The following is a 25,460-nucleotide window of genomic DNA, read 5'->3' as shown; positions in this document are numbered from 1 at the left end:
GACTATTTGTATAAAATGGAGTTTATATGAGACGGCCTTTCCGTAAATTGGAGCTTTTTGGATAATGGGTCCCATACCTGTAGCTGTACACTTGTGCAGGGTTAACCACTCAGGATAAGTGTGTCTTTTTTCCCCTCTAATACAGTCTACCCGGGGCCAGGTACAGGGCTTTCCTGCACAAAGAGGCAACACGCAAAGTGCAAACAACAGGTCTTTTTGCACTTTGAATATTGTCCTGCTGCTTGCACCCTGAGGCACAGCTTTTTGTGTTCTTATAGTCTGGTAACATTATGAAAAGAAACCACAGATTTAAGGAACCTGGCACTTTGGTATAAAAAGTAATAAAACATTGTGTTAATACAAAAGTGAGAACCTTGTTCTACTCCCAAGTCCTTTTATTGACTGAACCCTACCTTCTTGCTGGTTCCTATCTACTCTATTAATATATTGCATTCAATTGAAAGCAATTATTTTGTGTAACAGAAAACAATGGAAAGACTGTATTTACAATAACTGTATGTTAAATTTCAGAGGTCTCATTCGGCATTTTCTCTGATGAGTGAAGATACCCCAAGCAACAATGCTGAAATGAAATCTGCCCGACTGGAAATGTTTTGCCAGCACCCGAGAAATTTCAGTAAAAAAGCAAAACAAAGGAGGCCATCTACACTTCCAAGCTGGAAAAGTTTTGACAGCCTATATGATTCAAGTAAACTATATGAATTATTATCGTTACAAATGTTACTGATACTGGCTGAGTTCTATATGAAGGATGGTTGGTCCTAAACTTCCTGTTCTTGCATGGAGATATGTAGCCAGCATTTGGCAACTCTGTATTCATGAGAGTCGGGGGAGGCATGTAGGTGTCCACCCTCCTGCCTCCTACCAGTCCTTTATCCACTGCAATGCTGCTCTGGGCCCTGTACTTACCACCTGCCCCTTGATCTATAATTTTGGTTGGCTGCTCACCGGCATCTAACATGTTCAAATCGTTTGTAATAGACAATCTTCCCAAAGGCTAGAAATTAACTCTGATAAATAACACCAAGGAGACCAATGGTGTTGCAGTCATTTTCCTATTGCATGTGTGCAGAAGGGTTAATGATTTATTATAATAATACAGAACTTGCATGAAGTGCTTTTGAGCAACACATGTAAACTGTTAGCTGTAATGGAAAAAGTGACCTAATGGCATTGTTTATTAGTTGTCCCTTAGCAATTTTCTTCCAACAGGTCACTCAGTCCACCTCTCAGTCCAGCAGTTCTACCAATAACATGCCCGTCTCTTCTCTCCCAGGCTACATTTTGACAGTTAGAAGGAAATGAAAGCAAACCAAAAATCATGAATAATGCACAATGTAGATAATGCGTTTTTTTTAATCCTCCTCCTTTACTTCAGATAAATGGAATATCTGAATATGCATTCCTTGCTTTGCATTGTTACACTGGTTTATTTTGACTTTGAAGAATATTTCTTTTTCAAAAAGCATATGTCAGTATCACCAGTGGTTGACATCAATGCATTCCGGCATTTCTATGGAATATTCTGAAAAAGCATTTACGCTCAATGTTGATGGATTCCAACAAAATGTATACATATAAACAATATTGGGGCAAGTTTTATCTGCCTTTTTTAAAGTGATTTTTCCATGTTACGCATTTGTCCTCCCCCTTGCTTCAGATATTCTTTTATATATTCTTTTAAAGAACAACAAAAGAGAATGTCACATGTAGATCATGGGGCAGATTCCCTAAAGGACGAAGTGGCTAACGCCAGCGTCAATTCGCTAGCGTTACCGCCCGCATGTACTTTGCAGGCGTCACTTAGCTAGCACAAGGCGAATTTTCTCTCTGGCGAACGGACGCAAATTTCACTAAGATGTGAATTTTACTGAACTATACCTCATTCGCCAGACTTGCCTTCGCCAGCTCAGACCAGACGAAGTGCAATGGAGTGCATAGGACTTCCTCAATTTTTAGTGCAAAATTTTTTCAAGTCCCAAAAAACGCTGGCGTTTTTTCCTGAGTGATAGCCTGCAAAGGTCCATAAATTTTTTTGGGGGTGACCGGGTTCCCCCCTCCATTTTCTAACATACTGTATGGAACATTAACTATACAGTGGGCTCATGTGCAGGGCATTATAACAACTCTATTTTATTTAGGTTCCCTGGACTTGTGTAATGTATTCGCTGCAACATATATGTCCATGTAACTTTATCATTTCCCTCCGTATGCAAATTAGGCAACGCTATCGCATCTTCACTTTGATTGCCGAAGTAACGATAGCGAAAATTCACCAGCAGTCAGCGCCCTGGACGCAACTTCACACTTAAGTGAAATAGCGTTATCCTAGCGAATTTATGCCTGGTGAAGTGTTGCGATGGCTGCAAAGCCGTCCCTGGCGAATTTTCGCCGGTTAGGGAATTTGCATTATAACTGGGGGAAAAAAATCCCTTTTTTGTAAATGTATCTGGCCTTCTTTGCTGGCAAATGGGATTTTTGACTACAGTATACAAATGTACTCCTAGGTCTTTCTTAGCTGAATTAAAGATATAAGTAGCTTGCAAATATTTACGGTAAGGTTACGACCTTAGATTTATTAATATTGAATCTCATCTACCACTCCAAAACGCAAATAAAATTTTAAAGCACCCTGTCCAGAACACTTACAGAGAATCCCTTATATCATTCGGTATGGGACCCAACTGTCAGAAATGCTTCTCCTTAATTTTCAATATAGAGGTTTTAACCTTCAGCGGTCAAGTGGGTCCTTTTCATTTACTAAACATCCAATCAAGCATGTAAGTGAAAATAGTACTACCTGCTCAGAAGGACTAAATACAATTGTAATTTTTCTAATTTATTAAAGTAAAGTTTTTTTTTAATTTCAAAGTTGGTACTAGAAACTGCCCTATTGCGAGTGTGGAGCTCCCCCATTCGTCCAGACCATTCAGGTGACCTCTAGTCCCACATCCTGGCTTTGGATTCCATAACTCTTACTTTTAGCTTGTCTAGTATACTGTGCCAATGCTGACAACTTTTATTTATTCATAATGATAAAGGATGTGAAGATTTCTAACAGGATCCTGAATGACGCGTGTCCTTAATTGATGTCCGTGTTGTGAGAAAGTTGGTACTAGGTTTATGTCTGTGGCTTTTTCTTGCACATTTATTACAATTTACCAGTTAGATTCCACACCGCACTATAGTTGCAGTTATAACCCTAATATGCAATGCAATCATAATTATATTTGACTGGGGTGATGCTAGGTGGAAAAATAATCAATCAAAAAAAACAAAGAGAAAAAAAAACCCACTGATACAAGCACTCCTGCAGTTCCTGAAGGGGAAATGTGCACACTACAAATTACAATGCCTTTATTATATACTGTACATATTAAAATACAAATGTAGAAACATCCTATGCAAATTAAAAGTATAGCTGTATATTGATGATCTAACTGGATTAAAGGGTAAGTAGACTAGACCAATAAAGGACACAGTGCAATGTATGTCTTTTGCACCACATATAGTGGAACTGGAATCCCCCTAATGAGGGATGATGGATGACAACTTGTGTCATATAAGAGTGTATTGGTTGGAATTTCATTATGGTATACTTCTATATGCAAAATGCCATCTCTTAGTAACCATAACCATGTTATTTTTTCACGAACATGTAAAATATACATTAAAAGCAATTAGAATTTAAATCCTTCACAAATGACTTGAGTTGTTCAGGGGTAATTTCCTAGAGCATGGGAAGTCATCTATATACCATAGCCAGAGGGCCTCTTGACTTCCAGTGGTTGTCTTAGACTTGTTATATGTCTTACAATTGGGAGATACCTCCTCTATGTCCTATATCCCCAAGGACAAGCATAAGGCGGGGCCCAATGGCCACTATGGCCAGGCCTTATGTCTGCAAAAAGAAATGATCAAAAATAAAAATGTCTTTTACCAGTACTAACTATAATAAATCAAGTCAAATATTAGTATTTTGTGTGTATTGTATACCCATAATTTTGAGATAAGATTTGGTAGCCATAAATTCCCACTTCGTGAATTATAGATGAGCCACTACGAGGGTGTCCTCTCTTTTTCTTTTTTTATTGATTTATTTACATTTTCACAGATTTAAAAGAACTACCTCAATTAGCTAGTTTTGTTATTGACTTCTAATATCCTAATATTTTACAACACAGGGAGCATTACTACTATTACTTTATGTCATTACACTATGGGCTAGACTAGATTATCTAACATTCTGAAAAGCTATTTTTGCCTATTTAGGAAATAGGGAGAATACACACACTTTCAAAAAAGTCACACAGGATATAAATTAAAAAAATACACCATCCATAATTTTGATAAATAGGAACATTTCTGTATTATGCATATATTATATAGAGAGAAAAAGAGAGCGAGAGTCTTTTTGGGAGACTCTCCTTGCTCCCATTGAAGACCCTTAGTTCCTACAGTATCATATATATTGACCTTAAGTTAAGCCTGGTTTAGCTACAAAGAAATGCAATCACATATTGTGCTTTTTTTATACAGGTCCCTCACCAGTTCTGCAGAGTTCTGATGGAAATTGGGTGGCCCTTCAAAGTATTACACTGCCTCCTCCAAGAATGCTTGCTCAGCCAAAGAGTCAAGTCTTTAAGGTTTTGGAAGACGAGTCCAGAGTTGTGTCAGCCTATGATGAAATGGGCTCAGACAGTGACGAGGAAGTTGACTGGAGCTTAGCCCTCAATGCATATAGACGAAGACAGTTGTCAGATGATTCCTGCTATGCAGACTCCCAGTGTAATCCTGAATGGGCAGGCAGTAATGATTATTATCAGCCAGTGACATCCCCATCATCTGGCCTATACACCAATACTGAAACTGTGTATTCTGATTCAGAGACCTCATCACTGAACTCATTGAAGGAGACAAGGCAATCGTCCAAGTCACTATGGCCAAACAGAAAAGTCCCATTTAATCAGATCCAAAAGGACCACGACTATGGGAAGATGGATATTAACTTTAACCCACAATCTAATAGTATGGAATATTCAGACAGTAGTGAAGCAGAGAAAACCCATTTTGACGTAGAAATAAAGTCTAGGAGGTGGAAGAGGAACAAAACAGGAATGGAAGAGCAAGGGGATTTAATGAAGGGGCAGAAAAGGTCTTTAAGCACAACTAAGGTATAGTACTTGTTGCTGATCTTTATTTGCTTCACAAAATAAAACAATCATATAATCAGATATATTTATTTGCTTTAATAATTTATTATTAAATAGTTGAAGCTGTGTTTATTGATTTCCATTCTCCAGGAAACCCATTATCGAGAAAGCTCCAAATTACGGAGTACATTATTGACTAGCTCAGTCAGAGTTGTATTCTTGAGGAAAGCCTCAGTTCCAAAGCAATGCAGCAATTTTCACATAGAAGAGCACAGTGTGCAAAGTGCAAAAGAATTGCTGACTGCCTATCTTTGCACAATGTGTTCAGCTTTGCAAATAACCCCTAATCTATCTAATGACATTAACCCATAAGTATGTTATATAAAATATCCTATTCTATGCATTGTTTCACTTGGTTATTTGCTTTTCCAAATTATTAGCCTTCCTCTTCTGCCTGTTTAATGTTTACTGTTCTTAAATGGCAAATAAAAGCAGCTGTCTGTTGACAAAGCTGTTTGGTTGTCCGGGTCACTAATCCTGCCAACCAAAAATCAGATTGACTATAAGGCTTCAGTTCTTGCAATATTCTTAATTTATTTGCTTATATTGTTGTTCAGATCATTTACTGTTATCTTCCATTCTAACTTTCTAATGGTTGCCTGATTGCTAGAATTATTAAGCCCTAGCAAACAGATAATTGTAAAAACCCACAGCTTCACAACAAAAGATGTCAAGATAAATCGAAAGTGACTTAGAACTTTTGTCTGCATCACAGTAAAGGAGAACTCAAGAAGAACTACGCAGGGGGAGCTATTTCTTTAAGTAAGGGGGACAGTTTTGTCAGAATTGTTTGGGGCAAAATAGGGGCAATATTCAGTCTAAGCTGAGTGCTTGTGTAAGAACACAAGTACATGCAGCAGGTCTTAAGGTGGCCATACACGGAGAGATCCGCTCGTTTGGCGATGTTGCCAAACGAGCGGATCTCTCCCCGATATGTGGGCCGATATGTGGGCAATATCGGGCTGATCCGATCGTGGGCACTAGGGCCCAACGATCGGATCCTAACGGTGGCTTTACGGGCAGTCGGATCGCGGGACCGCATCAACGAACAGATGCAGCCGCGATCCGACTGGATTTTTAGTCCCATCCGATAGAGATCTGGCCGACTTTCGGCCAGATCTCGATCGGTGAAGCCCGTCGGGGGGGCCCCATACACGGGCCAATAAGCTGCCGACTCGGTCTGTCAGCATCTTTTATCGGCCCGTGTATGGCCACCTTTAGAGTCCTCAGACAATTTCATACACATGAATAATTCACTAGTTGAGTTTGTTTTAGTGCATGTTAGCTGCACCTATTTATGAAACCCGCTGTGGGAACCACATACATAGGATAGAGATCACAGTGTCCTCTGCGTCAGCATTGTAAGCTCTTTTGTGCAGGGCAAGTTCGCCATGTCTTTTACCCACAAAGCAGCAATTTTCCCGCACATTGGGGGTCAAATGCAGTTGCGGCTTATGCTTTAAAATGCACACTATTGCACTTTTGATACAAGTACCTATAATGAATGTGATTTTTTACGCAGCTGACTACGTTCATGACTGCAGCTACATTTAGAGATTTTATTTGACCTCCCCACCTAAATCTGTTTTTTAGCTCCCCTATAACTTGTTGGTTTTTAGCTGTTTTTGTTTTTTTCTTAGTTATGACGAGTTGTTTAAGATTGTACAGCAGTGTTTTATCCGGTGGTGTTTGGCTCCATCCAGTGGTGATATCTGGGTGTGCTTTTAGTATAACACCAACTAGAACCATTTTTGTTCATGATCTCCTAATTTTTTCTTGTCTTATTATGAGAAGGCTAAATCCATCAAACCATCCCTACTTGTAACGGAATTTGTTGTAATGTAATGGTATTATAATTGGGATTTATGTAATGGTATTATAATTGGGATTAATTTTTGTACTGTTTCAGTTTTTATTATTCAGATATCTTGCCTCTGTTTTGAAAAACAAAAAACTTTTTGATGCCTTATACATTGCATACTAAAATTCAAGATCATTAAAGGGATGGTTCAGCTTTAAGTTAACTTTTAGTATATTATAGAATGGCTAATTCCATGCAACTTGTTTTCATTATTTCTTATTTATAGTTTTTGAATTATTTTCCTTCTTCTTCTGACTCTTACCAGCTTTCTGTAAGGCTACAAATGTATTGTTATTGCTATTTTTGATTGCTCAGCTTTCTATTCAGGCCTCTACTATTCATATTCCAGTCTCTAATTCAGATCAATACATGGTTGCTAGCAACCAGATCGCTGAAATTGCAAACAGGAGAATAATAAGCTAAATGTCAGGAGCTACCTGGGATCGAACTCTGAACTATACTCTCACAAGCTCCTGCATTATTCCATTGAGCCACTGGAGACCTTTGGAACCTGCTTCTATTGGTATGATTAAAGACGTTCTACCTTTTACATTTGCTCACCTCCTCCTCCTCCTTCTTGCTCTACCAGGTGTTGGTAATATGTTAATTAAGGGCCTTTATAAGCCTGTTAGTAATGTTACTCCGGGGCTTGATCATTGAAGCTCCCAAGCTAGATCCTGTGACTCCTTGTTCCTGTGACTCCTGATTCCTGCTTTTGTTCCTGAGATTCCTGCTTTTGTTCCTGAGATTCCTGCTTTTGTTCCTGAGATTCCTGCCTTGTTCCCTGTGCCTTTGTTCTCTGCTACAGTTCCCCTTACCTGCTCTCTGTTGGACCTCCTGGTAATTGACCTCGGCTTGTTTTCTGGACTACTCTCTGCCATCAGCCTGCCTCCGACCTCGGCCTGCCATACGGACTTGTTTTGCCATCAGCCTGCCCCCAACCTCAGCCTGTTTCTCGGACTTGCTTTATTGTTGCCTGCCCTTGACCACCAACCTGGTGTAAGAACTTTATTATATTATTTATCTTTTGTTCATCTGTTATTTTGCCATACTTTTCATTATTAAAATACTATTCTGCATAACATGTTTCCGGCCTATCAAAACCTCAAATACCCGCTGTACTCGTGTTATACAGCACCAAGGCTCCTAACTACCAGCCACTCACCTGTGGCCAAGCCTGACAGAATGATCAAGCCATTTAATCAGGAGCCTGCTGGTGACACCTCTGCTGTACAGTCTGAACTACAACAATCTGCAGAATGGCTTTCCTCCATTAAAAGGTATGAGGGTGAAGATGATTCCTTTCATGATCTACTTGATTTGTGCAAGAAGTTTTCTATGGTTCCATTTGTCAAAGAAGCCCTTGATAATATGATAAGCAAGTTAATTATTCTGTTTCTTTTGGGAGGTAAGGCCTTGGAGTGGGCTGAGGCATGTATTGATGAAGAAGCTCATTTTTTAGAGGACCCCTGTTCCTTTCTATCTTTTCTAAAGGCAACATTCACCGGAGATTTGTTGCCAGTTGCTTCCAATTTATTTTCTTCCAAGGATTCTTCTTCTGTTAAACAAACCAAGCCTTTCCAGCTCACCCCTCCTGTTCCAAGGTTTTCTAATTTTTGCTCCAAGTTACAAAGACCAAGTACCTGTCAACCTGTTACTACCTTTTCCTATGAAGATTCAGAGGTAGATGATTCTTTCCAAGTTGATTGGGGGAATATATCGGATGAGGAAGATTTGGAGAATTTCTCTATTGAAGAGGACTGTACAGATTTTTCTGATGAGGAAGATTGGGAAGATGTGGAATCAGATGAGGATGAAATACCTACCGCATTTACCACTAGGTTCAAGGGCCGATCAGTCTCCCAGTGTCCGCCTGTCTTCCACTCTCTACCTACTCCTCAGTCTGCTACCATGTCTGTTACCGATCCTGTATCAGCCTCTCTGAGTCTCAGGCCTTAAACTCAATTTGTTTCTTTTTCTAATATAACTGTGCCAGCTCCCCAGTCTTTTCCAGCCTTTGTGCCTGCATCCCAATGGCTGCCTCAACCTGTGCCACTGCCTGTTCCTGTGCCGGCTCCCCGAAAGCTGCCTGTTCCCGTGCCGGCTCCCCGAAAGCTGCCTCCAGTCTGCAGCCCCGGTGCCGGCCCTCCAGTCTGCAGCCCCGGTGCCGGCCCTCCAGTCTGCAGCCCCGGTGCCGGCCCTCCAGTCTGCAGCCCCGGCGCCGGCCCTCCAGTCTGCAGCCCCGGCGCCGGCCCTCCAGTCTGCAGCCCCGGTGCCGGCCCTCCAGTCTGCAGCCCCGGTGCCGGCCCTCCAGTCTGCAGCCCCGGTGCCGGCCCTCCCGTCTGCAGCCCCGGTGCCGGCCCTCCCGTCTGCAGCCCCGGTGCCGGCCCTCCAGTCTGCAGCCCCGGTGCCGGCCCTCCCGTCTGCAGCCCGGTGCCGGCCCTCCCGTCTGCAGCCCCGGTGCCGGCCCTCCCGTCTGCAGCTCCTGTGCCGGCCGTCCCGTCTGCAGCTCCTGTGCCGGCCGTCCCGTCTGCAGCTCCTGTGCCGGCCGTCCCGTCTGCAGCTCCTGTGCCGGCCGTCCCGTCTGCAGCTCCTGTGCCGGCGGTCCCCTCTGCAGCTCCTGTGCCGGCGGTCCCGTCTGCAGCTCCTGTGCCGGCGGTTCCGTTTGCAGCTCCTGTGCCGGTGCTTCAGCTTCCAGCTCCTGTGCCGGTACTTCAGCTTCCAGCTCCTGTGCCGGTACTTCAGCTTCCAGCCTCCGAGCCAGCAGCCTTGCCGCTTCCAGCCTCCGAGCCAGCAGCCTTGCCGCTTCCAGCCTCCGAGCCAGCAGCCTTGCCGCTTCCAGCCTCCGAGCCAGCAGCCTTGCCGCTTCCAGCCTCCGAGCCAGCAGCCTTGCCGCTTCCAGCCTCCGAGCCAGCAGCCTTGCCGCTTCCAGCCTCCGAGCCAGCAGCCTTGCCGGCTTCAGTCCGCCACCTGTAATGGGTGCCTTGGCTGATTCTTCTGCTCTGCTGGCTGACTTTGGCGACTCTTCTGATTTGGCTTCCGACCCTGGCGACTCTTCTGATTTGGCTTCCGACCCTGGCGACTCTCCTGATCTGGATTCCGACCCTGGCGACTCTTCTGTTACAGCTTCCAACCTGGCTGATGTTCCTGCTCTGGCTCCCATTTCTGATAATTTATTTATCCTGTCTCCTGGCTCTGTTCATCCGTTGCTGTGGTACCAGTTCCTGGCAACTCTGCCACTCTGGCTCATGTTCCTGTCAGCCCATCTGTTTTGGTTCCTTTTCTTGGTAGCGGTTCAAGTTCCTGGCAACTGTCCTGCAGTGGCTCATGTTTCTGCCATTCTACCAGTCTTGGCCCCTGATTTTGATGTTCCACAAGTTTTGCCATTTCCTCCACTTGGGTTATTTTTGGAGCAACTCTTTCTTTTTATTTGTTTTGTTCTAAGATTGAGTTTTTTCATATGTGCTTTTTCTTTATTTCAATTTATCCACATGCCACAATGTTCATGTTTCCTTGCTTTATTCACTATGTACTCTGCTAATCTTAACTATAATTTTCTGTTGGACAATATGTGGACTATAATCAAGAACTCTGCTATAAGGGAGGTTCCACCAGATCCTGGGATCGCCCGGTGGTCGATCCTTGAGGGGGGGTAATGTCAGGAGCTACCTGGGATCGAACTCTGAACTATACTCTCACAAGCTCCTGCATTATTCCATTGAGCCACTGGAGACCTTTGGAACCTGCTTCTATTGGTATGATTAAAGACGTTCTACCTTTTACATTTGCTCACCTCCTCCTTCTTGCTCTACCAGGTGTTGGTAATATGTTAATTAAGGGCCTTTATAAGCCTGTTAGTAATGTTACTCCGGGGCTTGATCATTGAAGCTCCCAAGCTAGATCCTGTGACTCCTGATTCCTGCTTTTGTTCCTGAGATTCCAGCTTTTGTTCCTGAGATTCCTGCCTTGTTCCCTGTGCCTTTGTTCTCTGCTACAGTTCCCCTTACCTGCTCTCTGTTGGACCTCCTGGTAATTGACCTCGGCTTGTTTTCTGGACTACTCTCTGCCATCAGCCTGCCTCCGACCTCGGCCTGCCATACGGACTTGTTTTGCCATCAGCCTGCCCCCAACCTCAGCCTGTTTCTCGGACTTGCTTTATTGTTGCCTGCCCTTGACCACCAACCTGGTGTAAGAACTTATATTATTTATCTTTTGTTCATCTGTTATTTTGCCATACTTTTCATTATTAAAATACTATTCTGCATAACATGTTTCCGGCCTATCAAAACCTCAAATACCCGCTGTACTCGTGTTATACAGCACCAAGGCTCCTAACTACCAGCCACTCCTACCGGCCAAGCCTGACACTAAACAACTATAAAACCACAAATGATAAAAAATGAAAACCATTTGCAAATTGTCTCAGAATATCACTCTCTACATTATACTGTCAGGTGGGGAATATCAATACCTGCATCATGTGAATGGGAAGCAGCTGCTCAGGACTGCAGTGGTCAAATGCCAATTGACAACATTGTGTTTCACATTTTCCAAAATTTAGAAAACATTTTTATTTGATCATTGACTTTTCTGTTTTCCCTAGAAGAAAAATATTTATTTGGTGTAATTGCTTTGAAGAGCAAAACTTTCCCACAGACTGCAATGAAACAAATCTCATTGAAAAATAATTTTTAGGGGCTTTTTGAATCAAAATAATTACAGAATGCTGAAAAGCTTGCTACAGTTTTTTCCCCTATAGGCTATAATATTTATTAACCCTTCAGAGCAGACAAATACATATAGATGGAAAAAAAGATCAGTAGTTTTTATTGGGCTGTCTCTGTTAGAGATATTGAGTATAATACGAGAGTTTTATAGAGGGCATACTCCACCGTTACTGGTTACTGATCGTCACTTAATCCTATACTCTAAATAGGAAATGGTTAAAGGGGTAAGCATATGAATATGTTCTTTCTCATCTTGACCATGACGGTATTATAGGGATGGTTTTGCAAGCTGAATTGTTCAACTCAACACTTGTTTCTTCATACAGAAATTTAGCACCAGTGGTTCCAAACTATATAGGTAATGTATTGAACAACAATTATTAAAAGTAAGGTGCTGTTGTGAGTGCACCAATAGTGAGGCAAAAGAGTATATATATAAAAGCAGTTTTGCAGAGGTTCATCCACCATTACCCATATGAGATAGAATAATGTGAAGGAACAGTCTCATCATTCAGGAACGCCTTTGTGAACTGGATCCCTTCAGTAAAAGCTTCTCAGGGATGAAAGATAGCCTGAGTCCTTTTCCACTCGAATCGTACAACTTTTTCGCTTTGTCGCTGAAAAACCTTGACTTTTTTGGATTATCGCACTATAGCCGTGCAGATCACGATATCAAGAAACATTGTCAAATTGTAAAAGGGACATCTGCCGTTGACAGGATTTAGCTGGAGTAGTTTCTGTTTTGGATTCTTAGCAGCTTGGGGGTATAATAAATCTCTCAAAATTAAAAAAAAATTGAGTTTGTCCCCTTTAAAAATTTGACCAGCAAAAATGGATGTTTAAAGGAGAAGGAAAGCTTGTGATGCATTTTATTACCAATAGATTAGTAACATTACTATATTTAGTAAACAGCCATAGAAGTTATCCTGCCCTGTCTGGCTGCTCGCTCCACTCTATGCTCAGATTACAGCAAGGGAAGGGAGGAGGAGTGAAGAAATGTGCAGGGATGACTGCCTCTGGCATTGAGCTGTGAGGAGGAAATCAGATACCGAGCCCATGTATAAACAATAGGAGGAAAGGAACATGATGGCTCTTTTCACAGAGGACTCAGAGCAGCATTACTGTGTTTATGGTTGTATTTACCTGGACCTTTCTGATAAAGTTTACTTTCCTTGTCCTTTAATAAATGGTCCCTAAGGGTTGGAATAGGTCCCAATACCCCTGGGCCCATTGGGAAATCACAGGGCATAGGCTACAAACGGGGGACTTCCTGAGCAGCAGTTGAAGTTAACTCTGAATAAGGGCACCTGACCTATAGCTTTGCACCTTTATAAAGATACAAAATTCTTTAGTAGTTTTAATATACCTTATTGGTTACTGAAGTGGATGCTCCATATAGTGGGTAAAATTGATAAAAATATAAAATATTTTTTTTTATTTGTAGTCTTTCAGTGACATATCAGAAACAGATACAAGCAGCAGAGGACCACATCACAGGACCTTGACAGATAATCTAGAACAAAAACTAAAAACTAGATTATGTGAATTAACGGCAAAGATGAGTGACAAAGAAAATTCATCTGGAGAAGAGCAAGATCCAGAGTTGAGACTGGAAAGCAGAAACCCAGAGATGTTATCTGAGGAGAGTGGCATGTATGTGCAAGAGGAACTAAAAAAGGTACTTATTTCTATTTTTTTAGTGTGGTAATTAATTTCATAAGAGTTATATTGGCTGGATGTTTGCACTTTGCACTTATGTTAGGAAATGAGCCCTGTTCAGTGTCATGGGTTTTGTTTGTAAGACTGAAATGTTGGCCAACTGTTGGGTCTGGACCTCGGTGAGTGTCTGTTCCAATGATATAGTCCAATGCCATTTCAAAGTTTCAATCAGAGAAGGAAGTTTATTCAAGCACAGAATACAAAACCATTCAGTAGCTCGGGAGAATTCTCTACCAAAACTGACTGTTACATATAACTTTATAATATCACATCAGAAAATATTAGCCATAAATGATTGGTTACATTCAGCATAAAGGCGTGATTACCTTTTTTACAAAATGATTTTAGTTCTTATTCTAAGTAACCTCGAAGCCCAAGACTGTACCATAACCTGTTTGTAGACTGTTTATAGCACCATCTTCCACCTTATCTAACAGCTAGCCTTGAAACTTATTATGTTCCTGTACAATCATGTTTCTTTCTGCATACATGCATACATGCTGCTGCATGTAGTCATGGGCCAGCCCACAATTCTGAAAACCCAAATGTAAACAGATTCTTTAAAATTCATACAAAGATTTTAAATATACCTGATCAAGTCTAGCCAAATATTTCTGAACTATGGTAAGTTTCATCTCATTGGGCACTACTTATACCCCTGGTGGTGTTAACATTTACATTTAAGTTTACATTTACAAGGAAAAGGAAGGAGTTAAATGACTGGGGGGGTGTCAAATGTTAGGTATCCCCCAGTGATTACAATTACTTACCTGATATCCCAGGACAGTCCTCCTGTTAACAGAATACTGCACCGGCCTCGGGTATTTCTCAGTAAGACTATATAATAGAAAATCATAAAAAGCATGGACATTTTGTAGTATAAGGATAAGCTTACCGCTTTTCAAAAGGGGTCCGGATGCTCATGCTCCAAAACCTCAGCAGGGGGGGAAATGCATACAAAAACCTAGAAAAAAGAGCTGGCACCATTCCGTCACCCCAAAAAATATTGAAAAATGAAGTAGAATCCAGGAGTCTCAAAATATTAGTAAAGTAGTACAAAAAAGCTTTATTTACATTTTGTATAAAAAAATAATAGCCTGACGCGTTTCGTGTCCCCACAGGACACTTAATCATAGGCTAACTAGTTACCCATACATACAAAATATTTAAAGGAAAAAGAGCCAATAGGAAAGTCGCAAGGGCGGAATCATAATTAGTCATCAATGTAGGTGTATGTTATTGCCCCTAGTGGCTCATTATTAAAAATACATTTAAAGTACAAATAGTTAATCTAGCATAAATGTATATATATATTTTATACAAAAGGAGTATGGCAAATATATTTCTACATAAACAAAGATACAAAAATATAAAAAATCAAATATGAAAAATACAAACAAATATGAAAGAACAAATAGGGTTTTTTTTGGAGTTAGATAAAGCAAGAGATATCAAAATCATAATTTAGACCCAATGGTTGTCTAGTTCCTAGGTGAAAAATCCATTTTGCTTCCGTTCTCAAAAGGTCCGAAGTAACGTTTCCTCCACGAATATTAGGTGTTATTTTGTCAATGGCAGTTACACATAGATATGACACATCTCTATTATTACATTCGGCAAAGTGTTTTGCTACAGGGGTTACGCAATTTTCTTTGGTAATACTAGATACATGTTCCCTGATTCTATCTTTCAGTTTATGACCTGTCTGGCCTACATATTGTTTCTAGTAGGAAGAAGAGAGGAGTCACCTCGCACACACTGGCCGCCCGAATCTCGTGACACCTGGTGCTCGATGAAGGAGGTATTGGCAACCTCCACAACAGTCAGACAAGAGAAAAATCACCAGCACAACAGGATATTTCGAGCAGGGAAACCCTTGCTCGTTTATTTGCGGATGCAACGTTTCGGGGCGTGATGCTTGACAAAGGGGTTATGCCCCGAAATGTTGCATCCGCAAATAAACGAGCAAGGGTTTCCCTGCTAGAAATATCCTGTTGTGCCGGTGATTTTTCTCTTCTCTTCTCTACATATTGTTTCTGACATTTTTACATGTTAGTTAATATAACACATTTCTTGTGTTACAATTGATATAGTGGTGTATTGTATATTTCTTATTTTTAGTGGAAGAAGTAAAGTCCAATGTTTTCTTTAAATATTTGCAAGTGATACACCTATTGGCCCCACATTTAAAACAACCTTTAGTTTTTAACCAAGTGTTGTGATGTTCTTTAAATCTAATAAGACTGGGGGTCTATTTGTTGCCTATTGTTTCAGTTCGCCTGGGAATGTATTTTTGTCCTTTTTTAAGAATTTCCTTCAATATGGGATCAGTTTCTAAAATAACTAGATTTTTCTTTATATTTTTTTTTTTTTTTAAACTGTTTATTTTTTATTTTCAGCATATATCAGGAAGGATCACAATACACTGGGAAGACACCATATACAATCACTAACAATGGTAACTAGTATGTATAGTGTGAGAAAGCAATTACCCAGATGCATGCCTTTCCAGGGGAGAAAAGCACGCGTCTACAAGAAACAAGTAAACCACTGTGCGCTGTCAGGGAGCTAGTCAGTCAAGGTGGGGGTCAGTCGAATGGAAGGTGTGTACTGGATCAGCAAGGTAACATAAAAGAGAGAGAGAAGGAAAGGGTGGAGGGGTCAGGAAAAAACAGAAAAGAAAGAAAGAGAAGGAAGGGGAAAGGGAAGAAAAATGCAGAGACTCCATCAGTAGATCCCAGATTGCGTATTACATATATCTTGTCAAGAGAAAAGAACATTACAGTAACATTACCCAAATGGTAGCATAGCCTAGCACACATAATAAAGCAAAATATGCAGAATAATGTCCCAAGTGAGGCAATCCAAAAAAAGGGGGGGTGGGTTGTGTTTGGCAGAGGACTCTCTCAGACACTTTTAGGAATAGAATCAAGATATTGTAGCCACGGGCGCCAGGTCGTCCAGTGCTGTAGCATCGCCTTAGGGGAGTGTTTCCTCAAATTTGCGTATCTCCTCCATTTCCCTCAACCACTCAGGCAGAGTGGGCGAGGCAGTACTTTTCCAGTTGCGGGGAATCAAGAGTTTAGCTGCATTTAGAGCAACCTGAGTTAAGGATTTTCTGTACGAGGACACAGAGACCATATTATGGTGCAGGAGAATTGCAGCTGGGTCGAACGGAATATCAAGGAGAAGTTTATTCGTGCAGGTGTCCAATATCTGTGACCAGAATTGCTTAATGAGAGGGCAGTCCCAGAAGATGTAGAGATGCCAATGTGTTGTTTGCATCTCCAGCATTGGTCTGTTGTTCCAGGGAACATAACATGCAGTTTCGCAGGAGTGTTATACCATAAGGAGAGCACTTTGTAGTTATTCTCCAAAATTCTGCAACTTCTGGGGCCAGTAAGAGATTTAGCCAAGATGTTTTCCCAGTCTTGTTCGGACAGTGTGACATTCAAAACAGTTTCCCATTTTTTGAACCTCGGTAAAGGAGAGTGTTTAGCCGCGGCTGGACCATGCAGCAGTTGATAAATAGCAGAGATGGCTCTGAGAGGTGGAGAAGTATGACAGCACAGTTTTTCGAAACCAGTGTACAACGAGGCTGCAGTAGGTTGATTGAGCACTCTTCTTGTGAAACTGGCAATCTGTTGATATTTAAATCGTTCAGTGGTCGGAAGCGCATATTTATTCTGTACCTGTTCCCATGAGGGCAGGACGCCTTTAGGGCACATGTGAAAAAGCTGCTGCACCTTTCCACCTAGCCAGTTATTGAAGTATCCAGGTTGTAGGCCTGGAGGGAAGTCCCGATTGTCAATAAATGGTAACAGAAGTGAGCAGGTGGAAGTCAGGCCCAAAGGGCCGCTGATTTATGATATTTTTTATTTGATTAAATTGTGGACTATATGTTAATACACATGACAAGGCTTCAGAATGATCTTTTTTTGTAATTTTTCTTGTTGTTTTTAAGTCAGTTTCAACACTATCGGTTTTAACACTATATCTCTTAAACAGGTCTTTTCTATTAACACGAACCACTCTTTTTAGAGCCCTATCTAAGTGGTTTCTTTCATAGCCTCGTTGTAATAGTTTTGTATAAAGGTCATTTGATCTAGCAAAAAAATCTTTATCTTTTTTACAGATACGACGTATGTGCAAAAATTTACTATATGGTATGTTATCTGTTATATGTTTGGGATGACACGAATGGGCATTGTGTTAACTGAACATGGTTTTCTATATATTGTCGTAACAACTGAGTTATCTTCTATACAGAGAGTAACATCCAAAAAATTTATCCAAGAAGTGTTCAATTCATTAGTGAATCTGAGGTTATAATCATTGTGATTAAGTTCAAAAAGAAAACTACAAACGGCCATAGTATTGTATATATTGAGATATATATTGTATATATTGAGAATCTGATTGTCACCTTGAAAAATATGCAATTCTTCCCACCATGCTAAAAATAAATTTGCATATGACGGTGTGAATTTAGCACCCATGGCCGTTCCACAACATTGTAAATAATATTTGTCATTGAAAAGAAAAAAGTTATGTGAAAGTAAGAAGTGAATTGCTTGTAATAAAAAAGAAATAAGGTTAGTGTCTTACGTGCTGTATTGTTTCAAATGCTCTTAGGCCTAAATTATGTGGGATGCAAGAATACAAAGAAACGACATCAATAGATGCCCATTTATATGTGGTATCCCAGAGCAATATTGAGAGCATGTATAAGATGGCCACTGTCTTTTTAATAGCTGGGTAATTTAAAGACTGGAGGTTGTAAGAAATAGTCTATAAATTCACATAAATTTTCACCTAAAGAGCCAATCCCTACTATAATTGGATAGCCAACTGGTGGTCTGGAGAGTTTGTGTGTTTTAGGAAGATAGTGAAAAATCGCAGTTTTTGGATGTTCTACATTAAGAAAAGTAGCCATCGTATCATCTATTATATTGTAGTCTAATGCTTTAGATAGACCGATAGTGTTAAAATTGACTTAAAAACAACAAGAAAAATGACAAAAAAAGATCATTCTGAAGCCTTTTCATGTGTATTAACATATAGTCCACAATTTAATCAAATAAAAAATAACATAAAGAAAAATCTTGTTATTTTAGAAACTGATCCCATATTGAAGGAAATTCTTAAAAAAGGACAAAAATACATTCCCAGGCGAACTGAAACAATAGGCAACAAATTGACCCTCAGTCTTATTAGATTTAAAGAACATCACAACACTTGGTTACAAACTAAAGGTTGTTTTAAATGTGGGGCCAATAGGTGTATCACTTGCAAATATTTAAAGAAAACATTGGACTTCTTCCGCTAAAAATAAGAAATGTGATATATTTACTAACATGTAAAAAATGTCAGAAACAATATGTGGGCCAGACAGGTCGTAAACGGAAAGATAGAATCAGGGAACGAGTAATCTAGTATTACTAAGAGAACTTAACTACTGTAGCAAAACACTTTGCCGAATGTAATAATAGAGATGTGTCATATCTAAGTGTAACAAAATAACACCTAATATTCTTGGAGGAAACGTTACTTCAGACCTTTTGAGAAAGGAAGCAAAATGGATTTTTCACCTAGGAACTAGACAACCATTGGGTCTAAATTATGATTTTGATATCTCTTGCTTTATCTAACTCCAAAAAAAACCCTATTTGTTCTTTCATATTTGTTTGTATTTTTTATATTTGATTTTTTATATTTTTGTATCTTTGTTTATGTAGAAATATATTTGCCATACTCCTTTTGTATAAAAAATATATATACATTTAAAGTACTATTTGTACTTTAAATGTATTTTTAATAATGAGCCACTCGGGGCAATAACATACACCTATTTTGATTACTAATTATGATTCCGCCCTTGCGACTTTCCTATTGGCTCTTTTTCCTTTAAATATTTTGTATGTATGGGTAACTAGTTAGCCTATAATTAAGTGTCCTGTGGGGACACGAAATGCTTCAGGCTATTATTTTTATACAAGATGTAAATAAAGCTTTTTGTACTACTTTACTAATATTTTGAGACTCCTGGATTCTACTTAATTTTTTAATATTTTTTTGGGGTGACGGAAGGGTGCCAGCTCTTTTTTCTAGGTTTTTGTATTTCTCAGTAAGCACCATTTTCCAATGGCCCTCGGCTGACCCATGCACAGTAGAGTAAAATAAAGTTTTTTTGCAAAAGGATTAAGAAAACTTAAAATTACACTTTCTAAATATCTAGTATGTGCATTATTGTACAGTACAGATCAGACTGGACTTATTAATGCATCTAGGACACTTGGTACAGTATGTCATCCTATTCTCTAGAAAATGTATGTGTGCTGGGTGTTTCAGTAAAGTCTGCGCTGACTGTATATGGGATGGGATCTCATCCAGAAATGCTCCAAAAAAGCGACAGTTCTATTCCCTAATGTGTACTGCTTATAGAAGAAGGAAAGGAATAATCACAGAGGGGTGCTAAAATCTTAGGCACCTCCCCCCTGGTGTGTATGATCACTTGCCTGAAACCTCTGGCTGGTGTTCCCGTTTGTCACCCCTAAAGTAAATATACCTTTCCTTCTCCTTTAAATAAACAGCAATTTATTCTTGCATAATTTACTCTACCTTGGAAAATCCTGGTTGCAAGCAATCCAGATAATTGACCCCCCATCTGTTTTTTATTCCTTCTAGTGACCTTTTATTGATTGCCTAACAAATATAATTGGGGTAAAATAAAAACAGCAAACTTAAATGCACCTACAATGACCCTATTCTAAAAGAACTGCGATTGTTGCAGAAATAGCCCAAATGTGCATAAAGAATTGCCCAGAATCCACTCCACAGTTTCTGTCATAAACTCTCCAGTATCCAAGGACCGATTATTTAAGGCTGAACTATTTCTGAGGATGAATTCTGATATAGATCTATTCTTGTTTATGATATTATTACTAAGCAGAAGGTCCAGCTGAAAAATAACAGAATAACTGAAGCTTCACCCATTAGGAGAAACTGTATTTAGTGTGTTTGAAGTCCTCAAGGGACCTCTAACTCATTAAAAATTTGTGCTTGGAAGTAGGGCTCATTAGTGACGCCTAGCCATGTTACTTGTTTTGTCACAGTGTGAAGTGCTGTAGAGTGTAAAATCAGGCATTTTGTGAATTTTTACATTCTTAAAAACCCATGGGAAAATGGAATGTTGCTATTTAAAACTCATATTCAACTCCCATGGCTATTATTTACAAATGTTATATTTTTAATTTCACTCTACTCATTTTGGGGGGGGGGATTATTCTAATCATTCCTGTAATTAATTTAACCTATCAGACATACATATAAAAAAATAGCTCCATCTATAGACATATAAGCAGTTGTAACTTTGATAAATCTGCCCCAAAGTATGAGAAATGTTGGAATTGTACTAAAGTCATTGTAGTTGTAGTACTCTGGATAATAGGTCCCATACCTGCATAAATGTGAGTTATACTCTAAATGGTGTGTTGGGGCCTCCTTTATTGAAAAGGAGTTGGGGATTTTTGTGAATAACAAGCTTTGTAACTCTAGGCAGTGTCACCCATTGGCAACTAAAGAACATAAAGTACTATCTTGCATAAAAAAGGACATTAAGGAATGAAAACGTGCTTTTTCCTCTTTTATAAGTCCGTGGTAAGTCTCATCTTAAGCATCATTGGAAGAAAATAATCTGCACTCTTAGCAAGTAGCTAGTCTATTATTCAAACTCTGAGGTCCAGAGTTTACTAATTTATCTATTTTATATATTTAAGCGCTAAATTGCACAGAAGAATTTGTTTAGATTTTGTGCATCCAATTTTACCTGATCTTTTCACCCAACGGCAAAAGATTTTGTTGTATCTTACAAAATATGATCCACATAGCTATAAATCAGATACAGTCAGATGGTGTGCTTTCCTCATGCATCTACAGCCGACATTCAATGTATTTTAATGAGAATAAAAGTCTGTCGGACACCATCAGATTTTATCTTGTCGGATGAAGACACAGCATTAAGCTTTCCCTTCCAGCAGGTGTGTCGTGGATGGCAAATCTTCCATGTTTACATATCAGATTTTTGTACCAGTCCCATTATATTTTGACCCATGCGACTACATCTGACTTGTAGGATGCGTTCTGTCGATCCAACACCATCCTAGAAACCTCCCGTGTAGTTTAGCCCAAAGAGAGGAGAGAAACTCTTTATTTAGGGCACACTGTAACTCACTTACAATATTCTCCGCAGTGACAGAGGCGCAACTTCTTCATTATATTAAAATGTTTTTCATTTAAAAAATGCACACACATCAGACATGTTAATAACATAATGTACACTCCCTTATTTTGGGTACTATGTAACATATTTGGTATATGTCTACTCAGTTTTTTTCTACATAATATGCTCTCCCCTGACCATATACAGATCTATCAGCATTATGGGGAGACTATTGTAGGGAGTTCTGGTATGCCCCATATAAAGGGTTTCAGCATTAACATTGGGAGGTTGGGCAGATGATGTTGGGGACAAGGTGATCGACAGGGCATAGTGATAATGTTTAGGGACAAACTGTGACGTGGCATGCGGCATTGACTTAATTCTGGAGTCACACAGGCAGAGTTTTGTCCCAGTTTCAGAAATGTCTCATTTTCTTAACCTATATCTGAAGATCCAAAATAAATCATCATGTAGTTTTTAATAACCTTTAATACAGTGAACTTTGGTTCTACAAGAGTAATACAAATATTACATGTCTAGGTGCCTATTACATCATACAGTCTAAGTCTTTGGAATCACAAGATTTAAGTTCAAGCATAGAGTAGTGCTATATTCAATATACACCCTCCACTCAATGATGGGGCACACGCGTCATGACAACTAGTTGTGTTGGCTGTAGTCCCTGATGAATTGCTATTTTTAATATAATGAAATGAAAGTCATCTCTGTCACTGGGGAGAATATTGTAGGATAGTTCTGGTATGCCCCATATAAAGGGTTTTGTCGAGGTTGTTGCCAAGTACAAAAGGGATGTCAGTTGCAGGGAGATAAGAGAATGCAATTGCAGAGAGCAGATACAAGACACAAAAGTATCTATTTTTCCTGTTCTATCCCCTTCTTGATAGATACCATATGGTGAGGGAAGTGAGGTTGTGGAATGCCCTGCTGGTCATGTTCTGATGACTGATTCTATTAATACTTTGATTACTGTTTGAACAAGAATAATATACAAGGCTATTCTGATCTTAAGCTATACAGTTATATTAGTATAGGTATCAGTATATATACTTTAGAAATGTGAGTGTATAGATAGGTCTGTTGTGTCTGTGATGCACTGGGAATCATTTTGAGGGGGTTGAACTTGATGGACTTTTTTTTAAATATATGTGATTGGTGTACATTTAGGGGCCCATTTATTAAACCTTGTTTTTTCTTCTGGTCGAGATTTTTAGGGCAGGAAAACTCCATACTATGTGAAAAAAAAGCTGCTAAAAATCTGAATCCGAAAATGCGATATCTCAAACCTGTCGAGGTCATGTAGAAGTCAATGGCAGACGTCCCTGAAGTTGTTTTTGACATTGTGATCTGCCCTGGATAATCCGAAAGATTTACGTCCGATAATCCAAAAAAAGAGTTTTCGCAGCGTAAACTCGTTAGGATCGGATTTTCAGAATGTCAATCGCACAATCCGATTTGTCATGACATTTTGCCGCTTCAATATTTTTTAGAGAAAAATTATTGATAAATGAGTTCAAATCATGGAAGAGAGTTTGGTTGGATTTGTTTTCCAAAACAATTTGATTAATTCAAGTTTTAGTAAATGTGCCCCATAATATCCTAGATAAACAATTGTATTTTTAATGGGCTGAATATCAAAGCTTGGTGTTCTACATTCTGCTACATCATTTTTGATAATAGATTCCATATAGTTTCATTTAAAAACTGTGCATCCTTGTGTTTTCATTATTTTATTAGCAATTACTATGCTATTGCTACCAGGTTTGTGTTATATTTTAGGGCACAATGGAAAATTTGAATATCTGTGGGATAAAATATTGAAATTAAGGTGATTTCTCTGCCAAATACCAAGAATCAGAACTGACACCATTACATTGTTGATTATTGGATTATTTAAAAAAAAAAACATAACTCCTTTTAAGTTCCCAGTAGAAACATGTTTAATAGTTCCATTAAAAAAACAAATCAGAAAAACAGAGTTCTTTTATTTTCATGTTAGTGCCCCTCTTTTATTTTGGGTTATGCTTAAACCTAACTGGGTGTCTTCAAAGGTGATTGGTCTATATCCAAATAGGCAATGTTGGGTAGGGTGGTTTTCCACATTTCTTCCCACCTTGGCATTGCCCCATGATCGATATTCTGAAGAGGCTTAAGCTGTATGAGCTTTATGAGCATGCGCAAGGCTGGAATTGTCATTTGTGCGCAGAAGCAAGGTCTTGGTATAAGACTGAAGAACTATAGGAAACTGACACAATACAACTCAGCAAAATTTGCAAGTGGATTACAGTGCTACAGGGAAAGCTTGCATTAGTGCGATGAATTGTGAGCGCCTATCAATTCTTAACATTAGGTTTATCTTTGAACACATTATCTTTATGGGGTTGCCTTGTCCTTTAAAGGGAATCTATTGGAGGAAAAGTGTTTCCCACACCAGAGGTGCGGGCTTATAGAAAAAAAGTAATATTTTATGAAGAAAATTCTGGAAGTGGGCACTATGCCTCCAGCACAAGGAGGGCGCTCCCATTGTAGGCTGTCATGTTTTTTGCATTAGAGTGCTGCAGTGGGTCAGGTACCCGCAAAAACCTCTGGTACCCTGCAGGTTGCGAGTAGAAGTTGCGGGCCCGGATATAGACGCAGGTTGGCGGGTTTGAGGGTCGCGGGTCGGGCCGTTGGTCCTCTCAATAGCGCTTTTTACTCCTTTTTTCTGATCACGCCTACTTCCAATATTGTGTCTTCCGGTTTACAATGACAGCACTTTCTGTTTTACTTATTTTTTCCTGATCATGCCTACATCCGATGAGGTCACTTCCGGTTTAAAATGACAGCACTTCCTGATTATTTGATGGTCAGTAGGTCGCAGGTCCAGGTTGTGGATCAGGTACTTGCGCTTCGGGTAGCGGGTCCAAGCCGGTAAGAATGTGGGTTGCAGGTCCGGGTTGCGGATTGCAGGTTGTGGGTATGGGTTCCAAAAAATGTACCCGCGCAGGACTCTAACATGCATACAAATATCAAGCAAGTTGGGACACTCATTTGCATGCTTGTGTCCCAACATGGCCTCCTGCACTGGGATCCAGATTTGGGCAGTATAGCACTCACTACCAGTATTTTTTCCACAGTACTGCCAACAAAACTGTCACAACATGGGGTGAAGGATTGCCTTATCCCTGCAAGGTCCAACCATGAAATAGTTGCAATTTCCCTTTTAGTCTCATAGCCAACAATGAGATGTTGTTTATTAACAGGTGACCAATAAATGCTCTTCTGACCAGTTGTTTTAAGTGGCTAGAAAGTAAAAACTGGTGCATCTTTTATTACATAGCCCCTCATCCCCAATATATGATAAAATGCATAAACTTTGCACCTGGAGCTGTAACCCATGGCAACCAATAAGATTCTTGTTTTTAAATAGGTGACTAGTAAATGCTACCTGCTGATTGGTTGCTATAGGTGAAAAGAGGTTTTGCAAATGTTGCTCCTGATATTACATAATCGATAAGTTTTGATTAATCTGCATGTGACAAAGATCAAAGCACTGCTAAGCGTGGTTTACCATTCACATCAGTAGGAAGTGGAGTAAGTCATCCTTCACTGGCAATCTGAGCTTGAAATAGGTTCATAATTGGTTTGCAGTAAAACCAGTCCTCGCTTCTTCTGTTCGGCAGTTCAGCATAGTTCTATGG

General features: G+C 39.7%; 1 protein-coding gene across 2 annotated transcripts in view; it reads left to right on the top strand.

The window, feature by feature from the left end:
• The window catches only part of myrip.L (myosin VIIA and Rab interacting protein L homeolog), a 187,285-nt gene that overhangs the window by 134,730 nt on the left and 27,095 nt on the right, over window positions 1–25,460 (top strand). For both annotated transcript variants that reach the window (XM_018267523.2, XM_041566087.1), the window contains exons 9-11: window positions 532–709; window positions 4,561–5,195; window positions 13,267–13,500. In XM_018267523.2, the coding sequence (XP_018123012.2) occupies window positions 532–709; window positions 4,561–5,195; window positions 13,267–13,500 (1,047 nt within the window). The remainder of the gene's footprint in view (window positions 1–531; window positions 710–4,560; window positions 5,196–13,266; window positions 13,501–25,460) is intronic.

Source organism: Xenopus laevis, chromosome 6L (genome assembly GCF_017654675.1).
Source record: "Xenopus laevis strain J_2021 chromosome 6L, Xenopus_laevis_v10.1, whole genome shotgun sequence".
NCBI classification, from domain to species: Eukaryota; Metazoa; Chordata; class Amphibia; order Anura; family Pipidae; genus Xenopus; species Xenopus laevis.
The sequence above is the reverse complement of the archived record's forward strand: the minus strand, read 5'-3'. Positions and strand labels throughout refer to the sequence as shown.